General features: G+C 40.7%; 1 protein-coding gene across 3 annotated transcripts; it reads left to right on the forward strand.

Annotated features, from left to right (window-relative positions):
• The first annotated feature begins 12 nt into the window (after positions 1–12).
• Positions 13–25,850, forward strand: scarb2b (scavenger receptor class B, member 2b). Of its 3 annotated transcripts, XM_049604238.1 has the most exons (14): positions 13–275; positions 388–556; positions 10,298–10,458; positions 12,785–12,932; positions 13,123–13,314; positions 13,545–13,636; positions 14,343–14,462; positions 19,586–19,764; positions 22,032–22,150; positions 22,431–22,504; positions 22,601–22,652; positions 22,858–23,010; positions 23,163–23,204; positions 23,575–25,850. In XM_049604238.1, exons 2-14 carry the CDS (start codon positions 434–436, stop codon positions 23,683–23,685), a joined length of 1,566 nt encoding a protein of 521 aa, XP_049460195.1. In that variant the 5' UTR covers positions 13–275; positions 388–433; the 3' UTR covers positions 23,686–25,850. The 3 variants fall into 3 exon arrangements, with proteins under 3 accessions (XP_049460195.1, XP_049460196.1, XP_049460198.1); XM_049604239.1 differs by having other exon boundaries at positions 13–556; XM_049604241.1 differs by lacking the exon at positions 23,163–23,204 and having other exon boundaries at positions 14–275.
• The last annotated feature ends 619 nt before the right edge of the window (positions 25,851–26,469 follow it).

The following is a 26,469-nucleotide window of genomic DNA, read 5'->3' on the forward strand; positions in this document are numbered from 1 at the left end:
GCAGAGGGAGTGACACACTTTACAGCCCGCTTCAAATTCTCTCCGTGGCACTTTTTTTTTCATTCAAAGCGCATTTGGATCGCCACTTCGGACAGATTCAGGTCCCCTCGTGGTTGCCAAAGTGAACCGCTTCATTATTAACCAAGCAGGCTTCCCCGCAGCTCTTTGTAACTTGGAAACCCGCGAGGACAAACTTAACATCTCCAACCGTTACTTGGTTTCTCTCTTCGGCTTGAGTGGACAACCGAGTTTCTTCAACATTAAAAAGGGGCAAGGCAAGATTTGAGCTCTCCTATCACAGCCTGTGCAGTCAGGAAAACTTTTTTATGTGTTGCGTAGACAAACCAGCTCAAAGTAACGGAAGTTAACGTATTCATTCACCCTCAGGAAGCGTCTTGAGCGCAGCTTGCTGTGTTAACCGGCACCTGCAGACATGACACGAAGATCATGTGCGATCTGCGTGGTTGGGCTCATCTGCGCTGTCCTGCTGGTCTCTGGGATTGGTTTAATCTTGGGTCATGTGTTTCGGACGGTGATGCACAACCGCCTCAAAAAGGTAAAAACACACTTTCATCCTCAGAACTTTATAAAGCACGTTAGCGTTTCATAATTTCATGCATGTTGTGCTCTGAATGGTCTGCTGTGTAGCCCACAGTACAAGTAGAGTCTGATAAAAAAACATTGTGACAATGATGGGATTATACTGTGTGTTCCTAACCCACCTACAAACCCTCCTCTGTTTGCAAACTAGAGAAGATTAAGGTTCATTACATTGTTTGACTGTATTTACTCCATACTTTCTAACGCTAAGAGTAATCAGATTACAGATTGATGGGATCACACCAGAAACCGGGTGCAAAATTCTGCACCATTATGGTTAAAATATGCTAAAATGTGCACATTTTAAACCCAGTTCTGCAGCAGACCAAACTTTGGTATGAGTTCTGCTTGTCTGGTTATTATCATGTATTATGGTTCCTCTCATCATTGGAGTCTGTTGTTGTGACTTGCATGTGTTACAGTGGACAGTGATGGGTTGTGTGTTGCCTCCCAGAAGGAGCGGCTCTAATAAGCAGCTCAAGCTCCTTGAGGTGGTGGAGTTTGGGTTATTATTGGTTCGGTGGCCTGCACTGTGCAATCAGCACTTTCTCTTCCCCCACGGTTAGATTAGTTTCAGAGTTCCCTTTCCATTAGCATGCAATGTGTTTTTAAAGACTTTTCCCAGAAAGACTTTTCCTGTCAGATGTCCCAGTGATGTATGTTTCTGCCTTCAATACTAGTTATTATGAAGTAATGGTTTAAAGGGAAATTCCACAGCTTAGAAGAAGTAAAGGCTGGGTCAGCAATGCTTGTTCTTGGTAATTGGTTAGTATTTTCAACACCTCACAAAAAGCTGAGTCAGCTGCTGAGAGCAAATCAGCACATAATAAAAAAATAAGTTTGAATTAAACCAGCCTGGTTGCACGTTACGCACTGGAGTGGCTTGACTGACTAACCCTGATGCAGAGAGATTCCTATACCCACGTAGTTAGAGATGGGAAAAAGCTGAAGCATGAGCTGAAGAATATCCTGTAAAATAATTGTGACATGTAAAGAACTTGTTGCACTGTTAATAACGAGGGTCCCTGTTTTGTCCAATCAACTGCTCATAACAGCAAGATATTCATTTTACAGTTATATCAGTCTTGGAACCCATTGGCCTCTGGGGGCAAGGGCCAATATTTGGGGCTGATCCGGTGTAGTCAGTACATATCCTAGCCAAGACTTCTTTTTCTGTGACTCAATCATTTTGGCTAATCTCTTAACAGATAACTGCATATGATATCCTGATGGGTTCTGAGATTGCATTTTGGCCAATGCGTTCCATCTTTACATATGGACTGTTTACTTGCTGTTCAAACATAATTCGTCAGTACTATTTGGGCTACAAACGGACTACAAATATAAACCAGTACAATATCAAAATCTCGTGCTGTAGAGATAACAATTATAAAAATAAAAAAGTAAAAATTGTTTTTAATATTGTAAAAGGTGGTACCAGCAATTTTTTTGTTACTGTTGCGATAAGTGGCTCAAACAATAAATCAATTATCAAAATAATTTGATTTATTTTCTGTTGATTAACTTGAAAGTAAATCATATCGTCTTACCTCCAATTGTAAATTCGTCATTTGTTTAAGGTGTTTGCTGTAAGACTGCCACTGCACTCTCACTCTCTCTGTATGAATCTATAACATGGATAAAACTCGGCTAATGTTCATTTTAGTTCTAACATTTTGATTGCAAGATTTTATTGATTACACCTAGCATTAGCCAAGTATGTTCCTCAGTTTTACGGTGTCCCCCAGACAGTGTTTATGACATGCAGTGTCTTTCGTGAATGTTGAATTGTGCCTTAGTTTGCAGTATATGTTTTTAAAGTTGTGCTCATGTTTTCATGAGTTCATAAGTTGGAAGCTGAGGATAACGGAAAATAAGAGTTTAAAGGGCCAGTGTGTAAAATGGGTTGAAAACAGTGACATCAGTGGCCAAATTCTAAATTGCAGGGCTCACTCGCTCACCCCTCCCATCAGGTAAATGATGGCGGCCTTGTAGGGACAAAAAGCCTTGCGCGCGAGTTTTTCAGGAGTAGGTCTATCTAGTGACAAGGTGAATGTTTATTTAGAAATCTAAGCCATGTTACGATATTGTAATGAATCCCTCATGAGCAGGAGACCAGAGGAGCATTCAGAAAAAAGGCCCGTTTATTTGAGCACTCCAGAAACTCTGGTAACACTCCAGGGGGTAAAAGACTCCATCCCAAACTCTGACTCTTCTACCGTAACAGACACACTTCATAACTTTACACACATATTCGTTTACCATACTAAGTGGGGACCCCCCTCCCCTCTCTGCTCCGCCAATCTCCAGCCCGCACACTGACTGACAGCGTAGCCGGTAAACAGAGCTCAGCTGTTTATTTAGCCTAGCGATATCTCCGGACTATAGTAGCTACAATGGACGACTTTGAACGCGATTTTGAAGAGTTTCTTGTAGCGGACACAGACCCAGAGCCATACCTGTTTGAGCCGGAGCATACAGATGAGGAACTCCATGTGTTTGATGCTGAGCGGGCGAGAAGAGAGGCTGAATGCACAGAATGGGATTTGGTGCTACTGCTACCATTGCTGGGGAGATAGATCATCAGGAGGAAAAGCGCCGCAGAGAGTGCATCACAAGGAGTGGAGTTGCGTCTTCTTTTCCTCGCAGATGACGGTTCGGGTTCATTCTCTCCATTCGCAAACTTTATAACTAAAAAAACTTTTCACTACTCTCTATCAACGAACTACTAACACTCTCTGCTGTTTCCTCCTCCTCCTTCCTTCCTCCCGCTGCCTTCATTGGTTCATTTATACACGCGAAACGCGTTCTCTGGCTGGCTGGATTGTCCGCTCGGTCTGCCGTACATACATGGCGGCGCAAGATGGCGACCTCTCTAAAGCAAGGCCCTTGCTATATATATATATATATATATATAAACATAATTATAAGGCTACGAAAACCAAACGAATTTTATTTTATAGCGATTATACACTTGTATAAACATAATAATGGGTAGAAGATTCAGATTCAGATTCAGATTGACAATAAACCATGCCAAATATTACACACTGGCCCTTTAAAGTTTTCTCATTTGTGGGCTTCAACTTTGCAGTTGCACCACATTGCATGGTCTATGGGTGGAAGGATGTGATTTCATCACTGATGTTTTAAGCTGATGGATATGTCAGAATTGTCACGTAGGCCTACCCCGTGCTAATATATCGGCAGTGTTGTTGGGCTGATGGTGGCTGGTTGGAAAATGTTAACATATCGCCCAACCCTGCTTCACACACTCCTCTTTTTCAGCTCAACATGTTTAATATGCTGCTTACAGTGATTTTACATTTTTGATCGTCAGTCCCAGATTGGAGAAGTCAGTGGAGCACAAATACAAATGCTCTTATTATCAATTATTAAACACAAACATCTGCTGCAGTTCTGTTTGGTTGCATCCGTGAAAGCGTTTGCTCAGCACCAGTAAACATGCTTTAGACCCTTGAGTTCCCTGCAAACAATAAGTGCTTTAAGTTTGGAGAGTTCTTGGATTTAGAATATTTCAGACTGTTAGTCAGTGAAGTTCAAAGCATTCCCAGAAGGTTCACTTTACTTTGATAACAGTGCAGACGTGAAAGTACCGTTGGCCCACATTCAATGTTATCACATGGCACACCTTCATCCTTATTTTCATATCAAACCTGCTTTTTCATAACAGGCATCAGATGGCTTTTATCAGAAAGGCGTAGTATTGACTCTCACGGTTATGAGGAGACATATTAACAAGGTGTGCAGTGATGGGAGTTGGCTGTAATGCTTGAAATTTAAAGACATTTTTAGACTTTCATACACTTCTATAGAGGTTTTGAATCTAAATGAGTTATCGTCTTTGTAGTTTAGTTTGCTCATAGGTGTGCTTACGTCTTTAAGTCAGTAAATTAATTAATGCTATTATACAGCTGAGGCCAACCAAAAACAGAAAAAAAGGACAAAATGGACTTACCTGCTGTTGGAGTAATGGATGAAATAAAGACAAATCCCCATCACTGTCAGTTAAGACTTGTTTAACCTTTATTTGCATGTTCAATATTTACTTTTAGGCTTGTCAGTTAGAGGGATAAAATATGCTGTTTACACCAAAGTCTTTAGCCTCTGGTGGGGCTTTACAAGTGTTTAGGCTAAGTTAGTACCTCTTCATGCAGTGGTTTATGAAGATACTTAATGGACCTTTCAGGAAAGCCCAAGTGCAGTAACTGCTGCCTCTTTAGCACAAAACAAGAATGCTCCTGGGTGTAACCAGGTCATAAAATTACTGAGGTCAAGAGAACGGGGGGAGGTTGGAGTCATGTGGAGTTGGTGAGCTAATCTGGGTTTTTATTTACCTGAACTTGGTGGTTTTAATTGAGAAGGCAGTACAACAGATGCCTCAAAATTAGTTGTAAATTTGAGGCCTGACCATGGTATCCCAATTTACATGGCTCAAGTGTGTTACAGTTTGTAATTTTAAATGATTATCGCAGAGGTTTTAGCTGCAGGAATTTTGAAGACTTGAGCTTTTTCTATACCTAGCTTGGTGCCAGTTCTTGTCTTGAGTTTGTGTAAGGGTCTGTTTACCAAGTAATAATACGTGCAGACTTTAGCCCAGATTGACAACCGTTGACCTTACAGAGCCAGAGTAAACTGAACATGACGTGCAGTTTCTGGCCATTGCTGCAGAGGACTCATTAATGACCCTGGAATGACATTCATAGACAACAAAGAGTATTTTTTTCCACGTTTTAAGCGTGGAAAGTTTTGACTCGATTGCAAACTAGACAGTGTTGTACTGTTGAAGTTTATTCACCTGAAAAATAAGCTGGCCTGGAATGCACTGTATAAAGGCCTGGACACACCAAACTGATATCGTAGAATTATCGACAACGAGAGCCCCCTGCTGCTTTGCCTCTTGTCGCTGTGTCACGGCCAAAAAAGTTTCTCATGAAGACACCAAACCGACAGCCAAAAACCACGTGTGTTTTGCCCCTGCGTAAGAAGACATACCCTTGCATACCAGCAGATGGCGGTAGTCTGTCATTCTAAAAGGGAAACCGGAAGACCGTCTTGACGCTAGTTAGCCAGTTAGCACATTAACAACACAATCCAATGCTGAAAGAACAGAGCATCTGTGCACGCCTTTGAACAATAACACAAACCATCAGGAAACATTTCTGCTCCCTGCACTACCAAGGACCTTTTAGGACTCTGATGTCATCAGCCCATGGACTGTAAACGTAGTGGACACAGCTACTGTGACATCACCCACTGGTTTGTCAACTGCCGTTTTGAAGCATAGAGTTCAGTGTTATGGCCATTGTCATCTGGGTATTTTGGAGCCAAAGGTGACCATATTCTGGTGTGACGGTGAAGCTATGGATGAGCGAGAGGTGGATCTGATCGAGAAGCCAAGGGTGCTATTGGCAGATAGCCTGACACTCAAAGCAGACCCAAACTGTTTTTGTACCAGGCTGTAAACATGTTTATTTCTACTGTAAAGGTGGTTTCATTTTTCAGTCCAGAAGTTGCAGCTTGCATCAGCTATCTTTGTGGTCTGCTGGTCAGCACATCTTGACAGCTGACAGGAAGAGACTTAAACTGACTAAGAAGGTCAGCTCTGTCCTGGAATGCCCCCTCGATCAAGTGGAGGTGGTGAGAGAAAGGAGAATGACAACTAAGTTATCTTCCCCTTCCCAGCCCATGCAGGATACTCAAGCCCTTTTTTCACAGACATCCTGCAATAGGGCCACAGTCATTATGCAGCCTTTGCTTTTTTTATACAAAACCAAACCACAGCAGCAATGCTGCTTCAGTGTGGGATTTTAGACAGCATGCAAACGAAGCGTGACCGGCGTAATGATGATAGCATGATGCAGTGCTTTCTAAACAATAACAACAGCAAAACATGGCATGAACAGTCATTCACCGTTCCTGTTGTATGGCAGTTGATCTCATTCTCTGCTTGAAAGGGTAAAAAGCTCCCTGACCTCATTGCAGACATTTTCGATTGACGTTCTTCTACTGTTGGTGGGTTGCACGCATAATACGTTAAAACATCACACCTTTCCCATCCTGCCGGTTGTCCTTTTAACACAGACATCTATTTGGTGCTGTTACTACCTCTGCTGCTGGCTTGAGGGCAAGATAAATCTGTCCCCCTATGCTGCGATTGTACCTTTTATGCAGAATAATGATGCAACACCGCCTTGAACAGGAAGTGTAGAAAGGGCTTCTGACAGCACGTGGCTGCTCAATGACAGGCTGCTTCACTTTTAGCATTTGAAAGCAGAGATACTGCAGGTCCTTCCTCCCTGCTGCTGTTAGATGTTACAACCAATTCTGCAGAGCACACAAACCAAAACTGACAATCATCACTCATGTGCAGTATCAGTAAATACAAAACTGTGTGATATACACACTTTCTTCGTGTAAAAATATGAATTCTGCCATGTTATCTGTCTGTTATATCTTGATTTTTTTTACTGTTTACTTTTTTATTCTATATTGCTTTTTGTTTTTCCTGGTGTACCTTGTTTTGCACTTTCCCCTTTGCTGATGTTACAATGCAAATTGCCCCCCAAAAGACTAATAAATACATATCTTATTTTATCCTATCTTATCTTAAACATTAATGCTACCTCTCATGTTCTCAAATCTTTTGGCCATGCATGCAGAGGCAGAGAAACAGAATACATCAGCCAAGCGTTGATTTGGTGAGGAAGTTTCTGCCCCTCAAGAGTATAAATTACATGAACAGGCAGACATATATGCATGTAAAAGAATCTTACTCAGTGAAATATGCGTGGGTGTGACACATAGGCATAGAGCTCACATGCAGACACACATGGTTATCTACTAGCTTGGCAGAATGATTTATTTTAGCAGTATCAAATTACCCCCTTACCCCAGTTGCATCAGTGTGAAGGATCTCATTCCACGGATACCCCCCCAGCAGTAGACTGTCTTTGTGTGCTAAGCCTCTTTCACACTGCTTGGTTTATTGGGAAACCGGCTGGGTTGGCAGCCCCTCAGCTCCCATGTGAGTCAAGCGGGGTCACTATGCAATGAACTCCTGATGAGGTGACGGTGAAAAATGACTTGTCCCTGAATAGGAATTTGGTAATTTTACATAGACTAGACTAGACATAGGGGCCAGCAGCCCCTTGCTGGCAGTCTGCTTGGTTTTCTGAAGAATTTAAGCTTTAACAATACAGAATTTTATGCAGACCTTAAAAGTATTACCTATAAAAGGTGATGTGCTCCACACAACATACAGATGATTTGAAACTACCAGAAGTGGAAATAAAAATGTAGTATATCTTGACAGTTCCACTAGCAGAAGGGCCATGGGGTCATTAAAGTCAAACTATTTTAGCCCCCTGGAAGTATGAATATCCACACCAAATGTCGGCGTCATGTGACATTACTATGACTTGTGGTCGACCACAGCACATGACTGCAAAACAAAGGTCATCAAAGTCATTTGTAAACAGGCTCTAGGGACAGTGTTACCAGAATTCATTAAGGTCATACCCAGTGGTTGTTAAGATATATGGCTCTGCACCAAGGCCTTAACATTTTTCTTAAATTACTTGAAGTTAATAAGAAGACTAAGAGTCTAATCTGTGAAGCTGTACTGAAGCATAGCAGTACTTTGAGCTAAATGGCAATGTCAGCATGCTAACATGCTTAAAATGACAATGTTAACATGCTGACGTGCAGCGGGTGTAATGTTCACCATATTCACCATCTTTGTTTTATGTGTTAGTATGCTAACATGTGCTAATTAGCACCAAACACAAAGTACAGCTGAGGCTGATAGAGATGCCATTAGCTTTCAAGTTCGTAGTCATAAAATGAAGTATTGGACAAACTAGAATTTTGACCAGATGGTGGTGCTATCTCCTGTGCATCATGGATATCTGTGCCAAATTTTACAACAGTCTGTCCAATGGTTGTCAAATAATTTCACAGAAGGTAAAAAAAAACAGTTGACCTCATGCTGGCACTGGGGAGGATCACTTCTGACTTTCATGAGTGTCTGGACCAAAGTTCACCCCCCATGTAATAGCTGTAAAAATATTTCAGCTGTGACCACCATGGACCAACAAACAGATGTTCACAAGATACAATGGATTAAAGAAATACATCTTTTGTTGATTACCTTTGAATTAATTTAATTAATGTTCTTTAAGATCTTCACAGTAATCGAACTGCCTTCCTTTGGTACCCATGCAAACCAGGGATCTACCACTGCAGCACCTCAGTGTTGCCACTTGGTGCCCACTGGGTCAATGACGAACTGAATGGACCTTAATATGATTTTGATGAGTTCAGTAACAGCGGGGCTGGACTTCAGTTCAGCTGGTAGAGCTGTGTTAGGTGTCGCCTACTGAGACAAACCCATTTAGAGTATGCAAACCTTGTACACCACCACTGGAGGATTTAATGAATAGCTTCTTGCTGTGTCCTGTGTTGTGCATGTCTGTATTTGCCTGTCTCGACATCAAAGCCCTAGCACTAAGTGTATTTGTGTATTCACCTGCTACATGTGTTTTCAAATAGGGAGTGGTGTAGGAGTTTCTGCGGTAAATGCTGAGATAACAGGGTTTCTCTGTTCCTGTTTTCTATGTGGAATTTCATGTAGCATGCTGGGAGAGGGGTACCATATAAAGCATGAAAGCATAAAGGATGAAAAGACGATAAAGAAAGACCATGCTTTCCCTTCCTCAATCTAAGGTGACAGCTTTATTGTCCTTGGCTACTCAGCTAAACTTTTGTCTCTGAACAAGGGACCCCAAAGGAGGAGGAGGGGGCCTGTGCGCCTGTGAAATAATGAGGCTTGTTGATGTGTTCAGCTCTTTTGGGCTTATTTCATACTGAAGTCCTGCTTTTAACTTTAATACAAAGCTGACACAATTAGGCCAAAGCGAGATTTCCTCTTGATGTGTTGTCAGAAGAAATACTAATCCTCTCGCCCCCTTCCTTCTCCCCTTACTCCCTGTGTTTTGCAATTCCTAAAAAGATTCCTGCAGTGAATCAGGTTATCCTTGTCCAGAGGCAATGACATCTGCTGTGAGAATTTTCTATCATACTGTGTTAATGAAACAGGAAAGTAAAGGTTTGTGCCTGTCCTGCACTTCCAACGCAACATAAGGCTGAGTCCTGAGGAATGTAGCTCAGATCATTAAGGTCACAGTCCTGCGCAACAAGTGGGCATCCAGCTCTCTGCATCACATGATATGTCAGCGGCTCTCCCTGAGTGCCCGTTGTCATTGGCAACAGCTGACAATGGAGCTGTGGAAGGGTCTCCCCAATACCATTCATGTGTGCAGCCAAAGCTGTTGTCTGACGCTCAGACAGCAGCTCTGCTCCACGACCCCCCCCCCCCCCCCCAAGGATGTTTTTGTTCTCTGGGTTGTTTTTACTACAGACAGATTGTGGAAAGATTCAAAACACATGTTCGCTGTTGCGAAACTTTTTGTACTTTTTCCAGCAAATACATTACCAGTTCAAAGCCACATTGAAAGAAAACACACCTCTTCTTAAAAATCGTATATAAAGCAGTAGCATGTTTTATGTGAATCAGTGTTTCTGCATTTATTAGAAACAAAACACAACCATTTCCATGTGTCTGAATGAACTATGTTTATGTCTTCACTGAGATATGCACTTTTTGTCACAACAGGAGATTGTTTTGGTCGAGGGCAGCCGTGTGTTTGAGTCATGGAAAACCCCTCCCCCTCCTGTCTACATGGAGTTTTTCTTCTTCAATGTGACCAATGTGGATGCCTTCCTCGGGGAAGGGGCCAAACCAGTGGTCAATCAGGTCGGACCCTACACATACAGGTAGGATAAAACAGCACACCACTGTACACACAGTGTATGTACGCATGGGCTGCCAAAAAGTCATGTTGTCAAATATTTGTTGTTATATGTGTAGGAGGTGGTTTCTGCTTGTAGACCTGCATATAGGTCCACCAGGTACTCTGGCACTATATTCATCCTTACTGTGTTGAATGTAAAAGCAATTAAAAATCTTTAAATAAAATCCTTAAAAACATCCAGTGTAGAAAAATAGGATGTGTTCTTTCTACTTTTGAGACCAAATTGAAGTGTGTTACAGAGACCACCAGTGTTGGGAAAATTGCTCTCAAAATGTAATAAATTCCATATTACAATTTACCTTTATTTAAAGTAATTGGTTACTATACAATATTACTCTCTGTGTAGAGTATTTAGTTAATAATTACAATAATTTTGTGTTAATGTCACCAAAATGACTGTAGAAGAACAGGCATTTTAAATTGATGAGGGTCATGTTGTTTCACAGCAGGTAGTCAAAGCACAGAGGCTCCAGTTTATTACAGTTCATTTCAAATCCAGTGCTGCACAGGTCTGACCCATCATGCATTCACATTAGGGCTGGGCGACCAAAATCTCATATCACGATATAGGTCATTTCATATCCTGATAATGAAACATATCACAATATAGCACATTTTAATCCAATGAATAAAAAGATCCAATGTAATCCGTGCAAAAGATTGACAGACTCCAATATTGCCGTAAAAAGTGTAATTTGCATCAAAACAATATAAACGATAGAGCAAAATATGAAACAATAGACATTTTTCTCTCATCACACAATATATATCATCATATTGCACAGCTCTAATTCACATACTGTGGTTACCACTTTGTATTAAAATCCCCTGCTTATATTAATGTTCAAGTGATGATATAAAACAATTAAATAGCCTAGACCTTTTAAAATAAATGAATAGCTTTGGACACAGGGAGGGTCAGGCATGATGTCAAGATGTTGATAATTATTTATAGGCCATAGTATAAAACACAATAAACAAATATTGAGGTTAGCAGAACAAACGGAATGGCATGTGGTTAAGTCACTATGAGGAGTGCAAATTAATACACCGGAGCTGGGGGACTGTGTGCCGATCAGCTACAGCAGCACTGGAGAGAGTTATGCATAAGAACAGACGGTGTGCTGGTGTTGCTCTGCAGTTGTAGAGGATGTGAGTGGAAACACATCCAACATATACTAACATCACCCAGATGTGCCGAGCATTGGGATGAGGAAAAAACAAACCAGAGGTCAGCTCCTTATCCTTATATTCAGGTAGCATTAGAATGCAAAAGTAGAATACATACATTTTAGATGTTGCTGGTGTATTAATGGAAACTCACTGAACACGATAAGGCACAGTCCCAAATGTGCCGGTCACATGTACACCTTTCTAGGCCTATGCTGTAGTGTAAAATGACATGACAACACACAACAACCATCAGGGATGTTTTTTCTGGTGGTTATGTGTTACGAGGTATTGTAAATGTGATGATATTACCCGAAATCATGATGGTAAGGTGTTATATTACTCTGTTACTGCTGAAACGTAATATATTACTGTAACGTGTTATTTTTGTAACGCGTCATCACCACCAACCATTCATGTAAAATCTCTATAAAGCAGACTGTTGCTGTTTCTGTGTGTTGAGTTTATCGACTCTGTGGGTTCTTGCACTGTAATTGCTCTTGTCTCAACATTTAGACTGCACCAGCCAAACCACATACCAGAAACATAGGTTCTGCAAGGCAGAGTTGCTGTTGAAATGTGCATGTGTGTAAACTGAAAAAGGGACATCAGCTTCTACTTCTCTGCTTCCTCTTGTGGTGTACTTAGTCACTCTTATTTTAATTACATATTCAAAAGCATGAAAAAACAACCCAGGAAGGTTGGCTGTTTGTAAAATTACCGCCACGATTTGACTATGTTTCTTCACATCCTGTCTGGTATGTCATGTGATATCCTGATAAGAAACGTTGAGTAGATTAGTCATTTTGAACAACTATTAATGCACACACTGAAACCCTTAAATAAATATCAAGGTTCACTGCTGAGTCACCAAAAATGGTCACAGTGCATATTTAAATAATCTGCTTGTGCCACTCTGTGTAACCGTTCAGGTTACCTCATCTTAAACGGATGTTGTATTAAAAGGAAGCACTCATGTGATGACACTGACATGTTAACCTAAATGCATGTGCAATGCAATTTGAGTTTTTAACTCCTCTGTGATGCTCATTTGTAACAGGAGCAATTCTAGAGAGCTTAATGAAAATTTAAAAGTATGTTTTCTTGTGTTTGCCCAGGGAGTACAGGTATAAAGACAATGTGAGCATGGTGGAAGATGGCAAGAAGGTGTCCGCATACAACACCAAAAGCTTTGTGTTCCTGAGAGAGAAGTCTGTGGGTGACCCAGCTGTGGATAACATCACCACGGTCAACATCCCTGCTTGGGTGAGTCATGAAGTAAAGGTCTTAGACAAGGGGAGGAAAGTGGAACTCCAAGTAGGGGAAAGTGAAGCATGTGTTCTTTGGCTTTCCTCTGCACTTTGGTTCCTCAGTCCCCCCTCAATGCCCACCACCTCATCCTGTATTCTTTTACATCTCCTCTCCACTCTGCCCCACTCCCACTTCCTGTCTACAGGCTGTAATGAACAAGGTGAAAGGGAGTTTCTTCAAGTCCTCCATGGTGTCCATCTGGATGAACTCTTTGGGGAGCGGTCTCTTCACTACTCGCACGGTGGATGAATTGCTGTGGGGCTACGAAGATCCTTTGCTGGCCCGCATCGCTCCCTCCAATCCTGACGTGGAGAAGGTCTTTGGCCTCATGTACAAGGCATGTACAGCTCTACAAATAATTAAAGCTGATGAATCTCAGATGGTGTTTGTTTATGGCTTAAGAAAAGGAAGATCTGTTAATTCGTTTTTCTTTAATTTCTCCGTGAAATCCAGTCAACCCTAAAGATCACTGTAACAGGTGTTTTCTATGTTAAGAGGTTGAGTGTTTTTTAAGACATGAGCACATTTTATTTATTTAAATCTTCTTTTTAAAATTGATCTATTTAGAAAAATGGAAGCAATGACGGGGAATTTGTCTACCACACTGGGGAGCAGAACTACTTGGATTATGGCCGCGTTGAAACATGGAAAGGGCAAAGGTAGCACTGTTGCAGTCTCACATAGACACACTCTCTCTCTGTCTTCATCCACTCTCATGAAACTTCATTGGGTAACCTTTGGGTTTGAAAGTTTCTCAAATGTGCTGCTTTTTGCCAGTCATAAGGGACCGCTGTCTCTCTCTCTGTCTGTCTGTCTGTCTGTCTGTTTGCCTGTTGTCTGGGTTGTTGCCCACAGTCCAGAGCACAGGACAGGACATCCTGAAACTCAGAATGCCTCTGGCTTTTTAGTGACCTTTCTTATCCCATTTTATCGCCCCAGCACAGAGTCTTTAATTATGCTCCTTACTCCTGGGAAAGAACTCTTATCAATTCTCAGATAAATCATGTTTGATCATAATACGTTTCATTGTAATTTATTGTCATTAAGATGGAGATGATAATAGTGTTGACAATGAAAGTAGGGTTTTTGAAAACAGCATGTCAAGCCAAAAAGAACCAAAATGTTTTTTTTGTTCTGTGTTTGTCCAAGAAAAAAAAAAATAGTAAAGCAAAGTAAATTGTATAGGCATGCTCAGTTCGAAAAACATTTTTAGTCACTTTTCAGGCAGCAGACATTTTCCACATTTCACCAGTGCCCAAAGAAATACCCTCTGTATGAACATTGTACTTGTTTAAATTGCATAAATGTTCTCTTGATCTCTTATATATGAAATAGTCATGTTTGTGATGATGTGTTGTTTTGCAGCCAACTGTCCTTCTGGACGTCTAACCAAAGCAACAGCATCAATGGATCAGATGGAAGTGCTTTCCATCCCCTGCTGGAGAAGAATGAACGTATTTACATCTTCACTCCAGACTTATGCAGGTATGCAGCCTACTGCTCCCATGTGGGCCACAAATATGTAAATCACTTTCACTACATCATTGGCCATTGCTATTGTATTTTTTACGAGTGCAGTGTTACATAACTATTACAGCAGCAGTATTAACCTGTTTTTAGCCACGCTAGCATGGCTCTCTGGATGGCAGCTTGCTCGATCCACCACTTTGGTCCAGACTGAAATATTTAAAATCCATCCGATGGATTCCCGTGAAATTTGTTTCAGATATGGTGCCCAGAAGATGAATCCTTATGACTTTTGTGATCTTGAGAACTTTCCTCCAGCACTACCAGCACGTCAAAATTTTGAAGTAATGACATCTCCATCAGCCATAGCTGCACTTTGTGTTTGTCGCTCACTAGCAAAAGTGAACATGCTAAATGTTAGGCAGCTGTGGCTCAGAGGTAGAATGGGTTGTTCAGCAATCAGAAGATCAGCGGTTCATTCCCCAGCTCCTCCAAGTCCAGTATCCTTGTGCAAGATACTGAACCCCAAATTACTCCCAATGGCTGTTCAAAAAACTGAGTGGCAGGTGGCACCCTGTATGGTAGTCTCAGCAATCAATGGGTGAATGTGACTGGTAGTGTAAGAAGTGCTTTGAGTGGTCCGATGACTAGAAGGGTGCTGTATAAGTGCAAGTGCTGCTAAATCAGCATGTTAGCATCGTCACTGTTAGCATGTTAGAATTCTGATATTAGCATTTAGCACCACTGGTCCTGTTTGAATGGGGTTTAGCAGGGAGTGACAGTACGTAATATAGTAAACAGCAGCATGGCAAGGAATGCTGACGGCTGAACGTCCCCAGAAACACTGACTAACCAAAAAAAAAACACCTGCTTGACTCGAAGAATTTCAGTCGACTGGGAGTCTCTAAATGATTTGGAGTGAGTACAGCTTCAGAGATCTGCTAGCATGGCTATGAACTCTTGTTGTGAGTTAGATATGAGGATGATATTCATCTGACTCAAGAACAAAGATTTAGTTGTATTACATCACTAAAGTAATCTGACCGTAACAGGGATTTGCATCCTCCCATTTGTCCTAGTGGACCCTAGTGTCCCTGATATTTTACCTGCGGATGGTGTGGTCATGATGAAGCCACGTCTATTTCTGGCACATGACCTGGCCTCATAACACTGGACTCAACTCACTTCACAGCAGGACGCAGGCTTTTATATCTAGTATGGAAATAATGTTCCCAGGCCTGGGATCCCGTGGATTGTTATCATAACATCCTGATCACTTACAAGCTGCACAACAGGTGACTTCTGTTTTTCTCACCAAGGCTTTACTGCCTATACTGTGTGTGCTTTCTGAAAGACTTATATGTCAGTTTCCAGGAAACCCTTAATGGACAGGCCTACATGGAGAGGAATGTTGGCCTGGAGGGTAATGTAAGGGTGAGTGAGGAAGGGGAAGGCAAATCGTGGGAGTGACATTGAAGAAACCCTGAGAAAAAAACTCCTTAAAGCATTTTATGATTGTTGACGAGTATTGGGTATTCTCAGCATTGGGAAAGAAAAGTTGTTTCTATTCTTGACCAGCTGGAACAAATAACTTTAATTATGCTTTCCGCATAAAATGGGCTGTATGCATCTTGCCAACTTTTCATCTTACTTCTCAGAAATGTTTGCCAGACATGTTGATTACTAATACTCACAAATAACAGTCAGATTTCTGGAGAATCTTGCTTGCAGGATGTTAAAGCCTCTCACACTGTGACTAAATGATAAGTAGTGCCCAGGGATTACTGATTTTGCAAATACTACGCCTTGAACTGTGCCTTGCTGATGATGAGAACTTCTAAGTTAGAAAATAACCTCGACCAAAAAAGACCTCTGCGTTGCTGCAGACATCCACCCCTTTTTGTCGAGTGTGGAAAGAATCTGTTGGAGTGGCATGGTTGTACCTTTGACTCTGATTGGAAACATGTCAAAACCCCCTCTCCCAAATGTTTACACTCTCACCTACTTATTCATTGCCTGGCGGCTTCATCACGCCTGTCTGTGCTATTGTCAGTGAAGGGAAGGATCCCTCCCTGTTTCCCGTACTTTTGTTACCATAATGCGAAGAGGAAATGTTCCATTAAGTTATACATGTTCATCTTCACATGCACTCTTTGATTCATGTGTTTTCAGGCTTAAGTTCCTGTAAGAGTAGCACGACAACACTTTGTGTTAAAGCATGTTTAGTTAATGACATCTGGGACTGATCTGCACCTGTAAGTGTCTGTGACCTGGCAGGGTTGTCTGCCTTTGGTCGAGTAACTGACAGCTGGACCACAGACACCTCAACATTTTGATGAATGGCAAACAGGTGTCATTGTTCAAATACCAAGTTGCCTTCTGCCACATGTTAATCTTTCCTCTAGCTATGATCCCTTTATATTTTAAGACTTGATGTGATTTTAAATAGATTCTGACATAAACAACCACTTTTCCAAATATTCACTAAACAAAAAAAAAGAAGCAAACCAAATCAGAAGACAAAGATTAAACCCAGCATGGGTCCAAGGATATGCAAAAACAAAAAATATCAGTAAAAAACAAAACATGACGCAGATTAGAAACACCTAAAGCTGTACTTTTATGAGAAAATAAAACTTTTTCATATTTGCTGAAACTGTCTGTATACTAGATGAGACAGCTAACCTTTGAAAAAAAAAAATCATATTCCTCTGCCTTCTCTATTGCCTTGTAGCTTTTCTAATGGCCTTACTACACATAAATGAAAACAGCCAATCAGAGCTGAGGAGTCTCTAAGGCCCTGATCACACAGAAAGCGATTTAGCAGCTGGAGGCGCCTTTTGTAATTGTTTTTAATGAGAATGAAACTTTTTGCTACGCGCTTCACTTTTCTGTGGTCTAGGCACCTGGCGTTTTTTGCTGGAGCGCTCTGAACTCCTTGATATGAAAAAACCTTTAACTTAAAGCAGAAAAAAGCCCCACGTTATCTCTTTATTCTTTTTTCCCCATTGTCCAATTATTTGAGAGATGGGCCTTCTGTGGTGGTCACAACAAGAAGTTTACAGTTAATAAACAACAGTGGAGAAACTGGTAGTAACCGTTGCTTAACACCCTGAGCTATATGGCCCGACAACAGACAGCAGGTTGTCAAACTGGCCCCGAGTCATCCTTAAATATGCCTGCAAACAGCCATCATAGAGGTGAAGCTCCTGGACCAACTGGCGGTACTCCCTGTGATCCACCCTCTTTTTTAGGGTCTCATGTACCCACACAGATATCTGTTTCCCTGTCCCCAGCAAACTATTTGCTGACAGCCTCTCACCCTCAACCAGAGCTAGAGCAAGTACCCTCTGCCTTAACATTTTAAGATCTAGATACTAATTGTTGTCAAATATCTAAAAAAAATGGCAGATTGATCACGCGGGAAGGTTAGAATAAGGAGGTGAGTCTATGGTTTCCTGGCAACAATAAAAAGGCGCAGCAAATGGTTTTTTTTTTGTTGTTGTTTTTTGTTTTTTTTTTCCACTAGTGGCATTCAGTTTTTTTTAAAAAAGGCAGTGTGGCGCGCCTCTCATTTTGGAACCTGCAAAACACCTTCTGTGTGGTAGGGGCCTAACACAGCTGTCAATCAAGTCAATCACTGCTTGTGAACTGTGGTCAAACTGTCAAAGTAGGCAGCGCTGATCAAATGTAAATCAAGACTCTGTTACTGCATTGCCTATTTATCACGTCAAATTTTTTCATATTAACCTATTTTAATGTGCTGTTTAGCTGTAAAATGAGAAGGTCGGTCCAGCTGGTGGAGATTTAATTATGGTAGATATTACTGATTATACAATTAGTACTTTTTCACTAAAGTACCACTACAAGTACATTCCCCCATCTCTCCTTGCTCCGTTCCCTTTAAATGTTTTTGCACTTACAATACAAGTATCTCACGACATTTCATCAAACTTTGGCCCGCACACATTGGGGGGATTCAGATACAGAAGAAGCAAATGTCAGCATAGTTTATCTGAAATTAATTCACACTGTAACAGTCTCTCATGGCCACCGGTACAAGGCAGAGGCTTTCACAGTCCTGTCCTAGTGAGGAAACACATAAGGCTTTTTGCATGGCTTCTCTCACAAAGGTCAAGGGAAAGGTCTTTACAGTATTGTTGCACGATTGGTGGGCTGAGAAGCGAAGGGCCGCATCCTCCCGGCTAGTTGGCAGACACTGTATGGACTCCTTTGTTCTCACTGAGAATCATCGGGATTCCCTAGATAGAACAGAGCTGCAGATACATAGAATGAGGATGAACTGCTCACAGGAACGCAATTCCCCCCCCAGAGCTGTAAAAACACAGCCAACATTAAAACACAGATAAAGATTTATTCCTCCACTCCCAGCACAAAAGAAGGTCCACACCACAATACAGCATTATTTCCTCTTTGTGTTTAGAATGAAAGAAAAGGGTTTCAGCATAATGCGAAAGTCAATAAGCATCCTCCAGCTTTTCCCTTGAAATTGAAAGTCATAAGTCATTTTTTTATTGTTATTTTTTAAGAGGAGAGGAGAATTGAGTTTCAGGTCATGTTTGCTTGTGAACAGGTGTTAAAGCTCCCAATAGGCAGGTAAAATCTTAATTGAACAGTTGACAAACATGTGGAGCAGGAGCCAGCAGAGTGTGCACTTATTTATTTTATCATTCTGTGCAGCAAACCACTTTTGTTACATGACTTTTTAATGAACTAACGGCATTTGTTGAATTGAGACTTAGCAGAGAGCATTCAGAAGTGCATGTGTTCCTACGTGGAAATGGTTTTAAAATTAAGGGACCAGGCATGCATGTAGGAATATTATTACAGTGATTCTATAGAGCTGTTTTTATTGCTCTGTGAAGAAATCACTATAGTATTCTGTTTATATTCCTATTGCATGCATAGTGTTTCTGACAGTTGTGCTTTTGGAAAGGGTTTAGTGACAGTTTTTATTGTGAAATTCCCTAACACAGTTTTTCTACAGTTCTCAGCGAGAATGCTAATATTCAGGCTGTAACCTGTATAAAAACTTTGAGCAATAGAATGGAAAGACACAGAGGAAGAGAAAATTGATTTTGTTTCATCGTGTCCTGTAATGTTCTTGCTTTACTCTTCAGGTCCATCCACATGGAGTTTGAGAAAGATGTTGAGGTGAAAGGAATCCCAGCATACCGCTTCACACCGCCGCGCTCTGTTTTAGCCAGCAAAGAGGAGAACCCAGCCAATGAGGGTTTCTGTGTCACCCCACAAGAGTGCCTGGGAACTGGCCTTCTTAAAGTCAGTCCCTGTCGGAAAGGTAAGTGTCAGCTTGTGCAGCGTGTTTTCTCCCCTACACTCTGCACGTTCACATGTCCGCCTCAGGGTACTACATTCTGCGCCCACAGCTCTGTCCTTAGTTAGCTGCTGAACGTACCCTCTGACTTTTCTAGTAAAGACAAACCTTTACTTTGAAAGCCATGATCTTGGATTTTTTTTGCCTGTTTTTTCTGATTTCCACTTGTTGTTGTCATTTATATATCAGTCAAGCCCCTCTTTTGTTTTCCTACTATCACCAGCACTAATAACCTCTAAATGACCCATGTGACACAGCTCCCCAGCCCTCTCCACACCTCAGGCACCATCTGACCGTGACTGACCCAGTAGCTGAGGGGGCGGTAAGCCCTGTCACCTGATTCTGGCCTTGAATATGACCAGGCGTTACCTTGTAGCCTCTGTGTTCCCTGCTCAAATTTTTTTCTTAACTACTATCACTCCCAGTGAAAGAACAATAGCAGTGTTATAACATGTTTTACGCCTCAACTATAAATAATACCCCATGTTTGTTTTTTATGCATTTTTATTACCTTTGAGGCATTTCATTACTTATTATGACAATCATCTTGCAGATAACATTACGTCTGTTTTTCCTCTCTTTGTCAAAGTCATTCATATTGTTTTGCAGTAAGCGGTGTGCTTGTACTGTATCAAATTGATCTGCTTTTAAATGTATTACCTCACACAATAACTTTACCACAACAAAAAGAAGACGTGATGTTCACTTGTGTTAGAATAACTCTTTGAAACAGGTTACAAGTTTCGGCATGTTGATACTAAAATGATCAGAAATGATTTGATACAGTACGCGCACACTGCCTCTGCAAAACAATATGAATTTTGCTGACAAAGACAGAAAAGCAGGCATGATGTTATTTGCTGTGACAGGTAAGTGTTTGCAAGAATTATTTTTATAGCGTACTGAGATGAAAGGAAACTAATAGCTGCCGTGCACATTAATGTTAAGCAAACATGATAGCCCAATTAAAAAACAAACATCAAAGCTCTTTGAGGTCATGGTCCAAACATAGTTTGGCGGGCAACAGGGGTTTCATTCTACTGGGATTTAAAGGAATGTACTCAGGGTGAAGTTTGGGGTCAGGTTTTGAGCAGTGCACACAGTGATTAGGCAGCACTCATAAGTATACCAATATGAATGTGTGTGTGTGTGTGTGTGTGTGTGTGTGTGTGTGTGGTTGCGCTACATTGACCTTGTGGGTTGTCACGGGTACAGCCTCTCAGGTGACTGTGGGTGTCCAGTGTTTTTGTCAAACGTGTGTTGCCAAACACAGGGACAGGAAAACTGTCACCTCTGCCCCACTTCGTCAGCACCACTAAGTGCGCCACCATCTGATTTTGTTGTCGCCAAGGCACAGACAGAATGACTTTGTCCAACATTGCACAGGTGGATTGTTGTACTCGGCCGTGCTTTTCTTATCTGGACCAAGGCGATATTATAGGAACGGGTGTCCCCTGTTAACAATATGAGGAAGGAATTTAGCATGAGTAACAAGATTCTTTATCTGTATATCAGATACAGCTCTTGGTTGTGGTCCATTTGTGTACCTATTGTTTATATTCTTCCGAAAAATTGACCCTAAGTTTCATTCTGCATGTCCTGCGGCAGACGGTCATATCAGCTCACCTTCTCTCAAGGAATCTTCCCAGATGTTCCCCTGTTTGCATTTGCATCAAACTTGGACATTTGAATGTTGTTGTCTATGCTGCTATTTTGATTACCTACTTAACCTTTGTGTCAGGAATGATGACAGGCTTTTATGTCATATTATCATGATGCTGTACACAGATACATTGTTTTGAACAAGATCCTACATGAGCATACTTGTGCTGCAGATTTCCTTTACAGAGCAGATCTGACTTTAGAGGTCATTGCTGCACAAAATAGTGTATTAATTAGAAAAGACTGATAACTACGTACTGTAAATGGACAGTTCACCCCAAGATAATTTGGAGACGTGGCAACTCAAAGTGATGACACAAGTTGTCATAATTTTGTTTCAAGTCTCAATAAACTTTGGTTAGAGATGGGGAAGCACACAATTTGTCCTAGTTGATATTTACTCCACCGAATAAATCAGAGAACAGAGAACTTCTTTTACTCTGACTCATTCATTTACAGTAAAGATTTACAGTGAAGATATACTGTACATCAATAACTGTAGCTTTGCTCAACTTATTGTTGTCTTTCTTTATTGTTTCTCCTCTGAATCCTGTCGTCTCCTCACATAGGTGCCCCGGTGGTCGCCTCCTTTCCGCATTTTTACCTGGGAGAAGATAAATTCGCGGCTGCCATTGGAGGAATGTCCCCTAAAAGAGAGCACCACCAAACGTTCCTGGACCTTAACCCGGTGAGCCACCAGGCTGCAGTTCATCAGCCTCAAATGCACTTTTTACTCTGCAGTTATCTTTGCTGGTTGCCATGGAAATATGTAGGAGTAAAGCATTTCATTGAACTGTGTTAAAAGGAATGCCACACTACATCAAGATGTGCGTGCTACACCACCTAGTGGCATATTTGTAGTAGTACAGTAGCAGTACAGAAAAAGAGCGTCCCCACTGCACTCCTCAGACAGTATCACAGATTTTATTATGTCATCACAATCACTATATTTTATTTTTTGCTTGCAGACCACTGGAGTGATTGTACGTGCAAACAAGAGAGCACAGGTAAACATCTTGATGAGCAGAGTCTCTGGATTCCCGTGAGTATTTCCTTATCTTATTGTCCTATAAAACCGATGTCCGTGTATCTGCACCGCATATGACTGTCTCACACTCTTACATTGTGTTCGTGACAGGAAAACTAGAGGCTTGAATGACACTGTCTTTCCCGTCATGTTCCTCAACGAGGTAAGAAATACTGAAGAAATCCTGTTGTTTTTGATGATTGCCAAATTGAAAATGTAGCGTTGCAGTAAGAACCTCCTTCGTTCTATGTGTAGGGAACAACACGCATCACAGCTACAATGTGTTATAAACAAAGTGCTAAAGCAGTCACTAGTAATATACAAAGTCTTCTCTCCATAATTTATTTTTTCTGTCTTTTAATACACAGAGTGTGGTGATTGATGATGCGTCTGCGGCGAGAGTGCAGAAGCTGCTGCTGATTGTCACTGTAGTGTCCAACTTCCCGCTCATTATTGTGGGACTTGGAGCCATTATGCTCCTGGTCTTGATCATCCTTCTGGTCAGGGCCCACAAACAGAAGGTATGACATCACTTCTTACTGGATTTTATCCTAACAGCTTACATTTTCCTTGCTTTATAAGTAATTTGGCTTAATTTTTGGGTAATTTGTTCAGTTGCTTAACCACACACTAATTGCACTGTGCATGTCTTTATCACTGTGTCTCTGTGCAGAATGAAGTTAAGCGCACTGTGTTTACCAAGCCTATCTATGCTGTAAGTCTTTATGGTTATTTTGCTGCTTTGTTTGGTTTTCTATGTTGTGTTTGCTTTATTTAAACTTCTGTCTTACTATATACAGGACTTATTGTCTGGATGCATCTTTAATCTCATTTCTCATTATGTGGTTCGGTGACATTCACCCTGCCTGAAATAATTCTGGTGCTATGAAGTACACTTGTCTGGTTTTAACACATTAACATAAGTTAGTAATACTAAATGTCTATTTGAAGGAATACTTCATCCACAAAATGACAATTTCTATATTAGTTACTCACCCCATGTTATGTTGACAGGGTTCCTGCAGACTTTTTAAAATGAGTTTTAAATTTTTTTTTAATTTAATATCCACACTCTTCCACTACAGACTTCCAATGACGAGGACACTTCCTACTCTCCAGTCAGTGACAAGGAAAAGGACGATCCTCAGAATGGAACCTACATTGGTTTGACACCTAAAGGGGACCCACAAGCTTGAGCAGGGAGGGGATAGCTAGAAGGGGACTCAGAATTACAAATAGGGCTTTGGATTTTCAGGAGAGAGATAGAAAATTTTCAATATCTCCTTTATGACTGGAAATCTCTGTGGGGTGGGGGGTTGAGGGGTAGAGGAGGGGGACATGTTCGCAAGCATGCTGTACTGTATGTACTTACTTTTATCCATGGAAAGCTACCTAAAGTCCAGGTATAGCACACTGTCTAGCATGCCAGAAAGAGTATAAATCATTAGAAAACACTGTGCCTCAAGGGCTAGTTCTTGCTGTTTGGTTCATTCAGTTGCTGGAAGCTGCAAAGAGCACACTTTGTGGCAGGCTTAAACAAACAAAACACACCCTTTAAACCTCAGGTGTGGGATAAATTTGATTTTAGCACTGTGGCCTCACCTCATTCTCTGTTTGCCTAGATTGTGCCTTCAGATTTTAGTTACTGACTATGTGACAGGGCATAGAGGATGATTTGGGACCAGGGTAATCAAGTTCATAAACTGAGTTTTTAAGATATGTGTTACTCTCAGGGGCACCATTAAAGCAGGGGAGAGGAGCAAAACACACAGCAAGTCTTCTCCTTGTGAAGACATTTAAATCAGTTCAGTATTACTAAGTTTCATTTGCATTTAATCCTAAACTAAATGTTACAAAACATTGTCATGGCTCATTATTTTTCTACCCATGCACTGTATGCAGAGGGGTGTCTGTGCACATCATTATCACTACATCTGAGAAATCTTCAGAGTATATTTTTGTATATATACAGTGTAAGATGTGTTGAACTGCTAACATTCCTCTCAGTGTATGATGGGAATGGATATCAGAGAAAACGCTGTATATTTTGGATACTTTAATTTTTGTAAAATAAGAAATCCTTCTCATTTTTTTGTAAATGTTAATGTAGAAATGTTTGAATGAGGAAACATGTTGAGTTCGAGCTTCACAGTTGTCTTCTAGCGCCATAGTGAGCCACACTTTCATCAGCCATCTAAAGCCCTGAAAGTGACAGGATTTTATGGTTGAAAGTTGAAACAATGATTCATACAGTACTGAATTTATGTGTTGACAGTATTTTTGCCCTGTATAACTACTTACACTAACTAATGCTGGCATATAAATATAATTCAGCCTATTATCATTTCAAGATATGCTTTTTGATGCTGTTGTTATAGGCCTTACTAGTATTGTTGGTGCTGCTGACTACAAAACCTTTTTATCCATGTTTATGAAAGACTTCATTTCAGGTGTCCAGCCATTACAACTCAAAACTCATAAAGGTCCAATATGAAGTTGTGCCTTTAAAAGAATCGCAGTTACTGAATTTGTTTTGCCTTTAATCGTTTTCACATATTCTGTGAAAATAGAGCCTTGTCATACCAATAAATCTACTCTTAAATGTTGTTTTCTTACAGATACCAAACAAAGCTGAGCGTAAAACTACTAGACGTTTTTATAGGTCATATCTGCCAGCAGGGTCAAAGTGCACTTTGAAAAACGCTTTGCTTGAACACTGAATTGTTGTATGAAATATTAGATTTCAAGTGCCATTTAATGTAATTTAGAATATGCTGCAGAATGACTGCATTTGAACTGTGCTGTGCCCAGCCTTTATTTCTGTGCTTATTCATAGATGTAACATTTTAAGCGTGAATGAGCTACGTTATACCACTTTCTCATCACATGCACTGTTATAATCAGCGATGAATTTATCAGACAGTAGCAAAGAAGCTGAAACAAGTTTCATTTAGAGATTTCTGCTCCCTCATTTGATTTGACTTCTTGTGTTTGATGTAATCAGTTATGTACAATAAGTAAACCTAATGAAACAGAAGAAATCAATGTGTGCATAATGTCATAAATTCATGAGGGGGGTGAATGCATGGATAAAGCAATCTTTTTTATGCAAAAACAGTATTACGCAATATTAGTTTTGTGGTTAGAAAGGTTAAATTATTTTGCTACCTTGGTAACACCAAAACACAGAAAGCGTCATATGGACCGTGCACTGGCCTTCTTTGTGCCATACTTTGATAACAGATTGTAAATCATCATTACTGCTATAACCACTTAATTCTTGTAGTTGTCAGCTTGTTTCGAAACATTGACTGTTAGTACTGTTTTTTGTGTACACAAAAATAAAAGTAGTTTCAGTAAATGTGTCTTTTCATCATTTAAACCTTTTTGTTTGTGACTGGTACTCATTTTAGGGAAGTAGAAGCTAGAAAGAATGTAGTGATGAAATTAAGTAAAGTTTAATGTGAGTCATTTACCAGTAAATCATCTTTCCACACAAGTCCACACAAATATAAAGTGTTGCATCTGTGTAGCCTCGCGTCACTATTCTATTCACTCTGAATTTTGTCTGGATTCTGGTTCCAGTCTAGAGAGCGGATCCGGAATTCACCAAATTCACCAAAGTAAAAGTGTTCACCAAAGTAAAAGTGTTCACCAAAGTAAAACTTTAAATTCTGGCGCACTATCAATTTGGGGTGATGAGAGGTGTAAGAAAATTGATTAACTTAATGGCTTGGGGCTTTTCTTGTAAATTATATTTAAATTACAAAGTTTCACGGCATTTTTATTAGCTTGGTGCTTGTATTTTGATGGAAAGGCGCATCCATCGAATTCCAAATCCTGTCTCACTCGCCCTGGTTCCGGTTCCTTACCAAAACAGCCACTAACGGCCCCAGACTAGCGTCTGTGTGGTTAGGTTCTGGTTTAAAGGAGCGTTGTGTTGAATTTACAGGATTTAGTGGCACCTAGTGGTGAGGATT

The sequence above is a fragment of the Epinephelus fuscoguttatus genome, linkage group LG18 (assembly GCF_011397635.1).
Source record: "Epinephelus fuscoguttatus linkage group LG18, E.fuscoguttatus.final_Chr_v1".
Taxonomy (NCBI): domain Eukaryota; kingdom Metazoa; phylum Chordata; class Actinopteri; order Perciformes; family Serranidae; genus Epinephelus; species Epinephelus fuscoguttatus.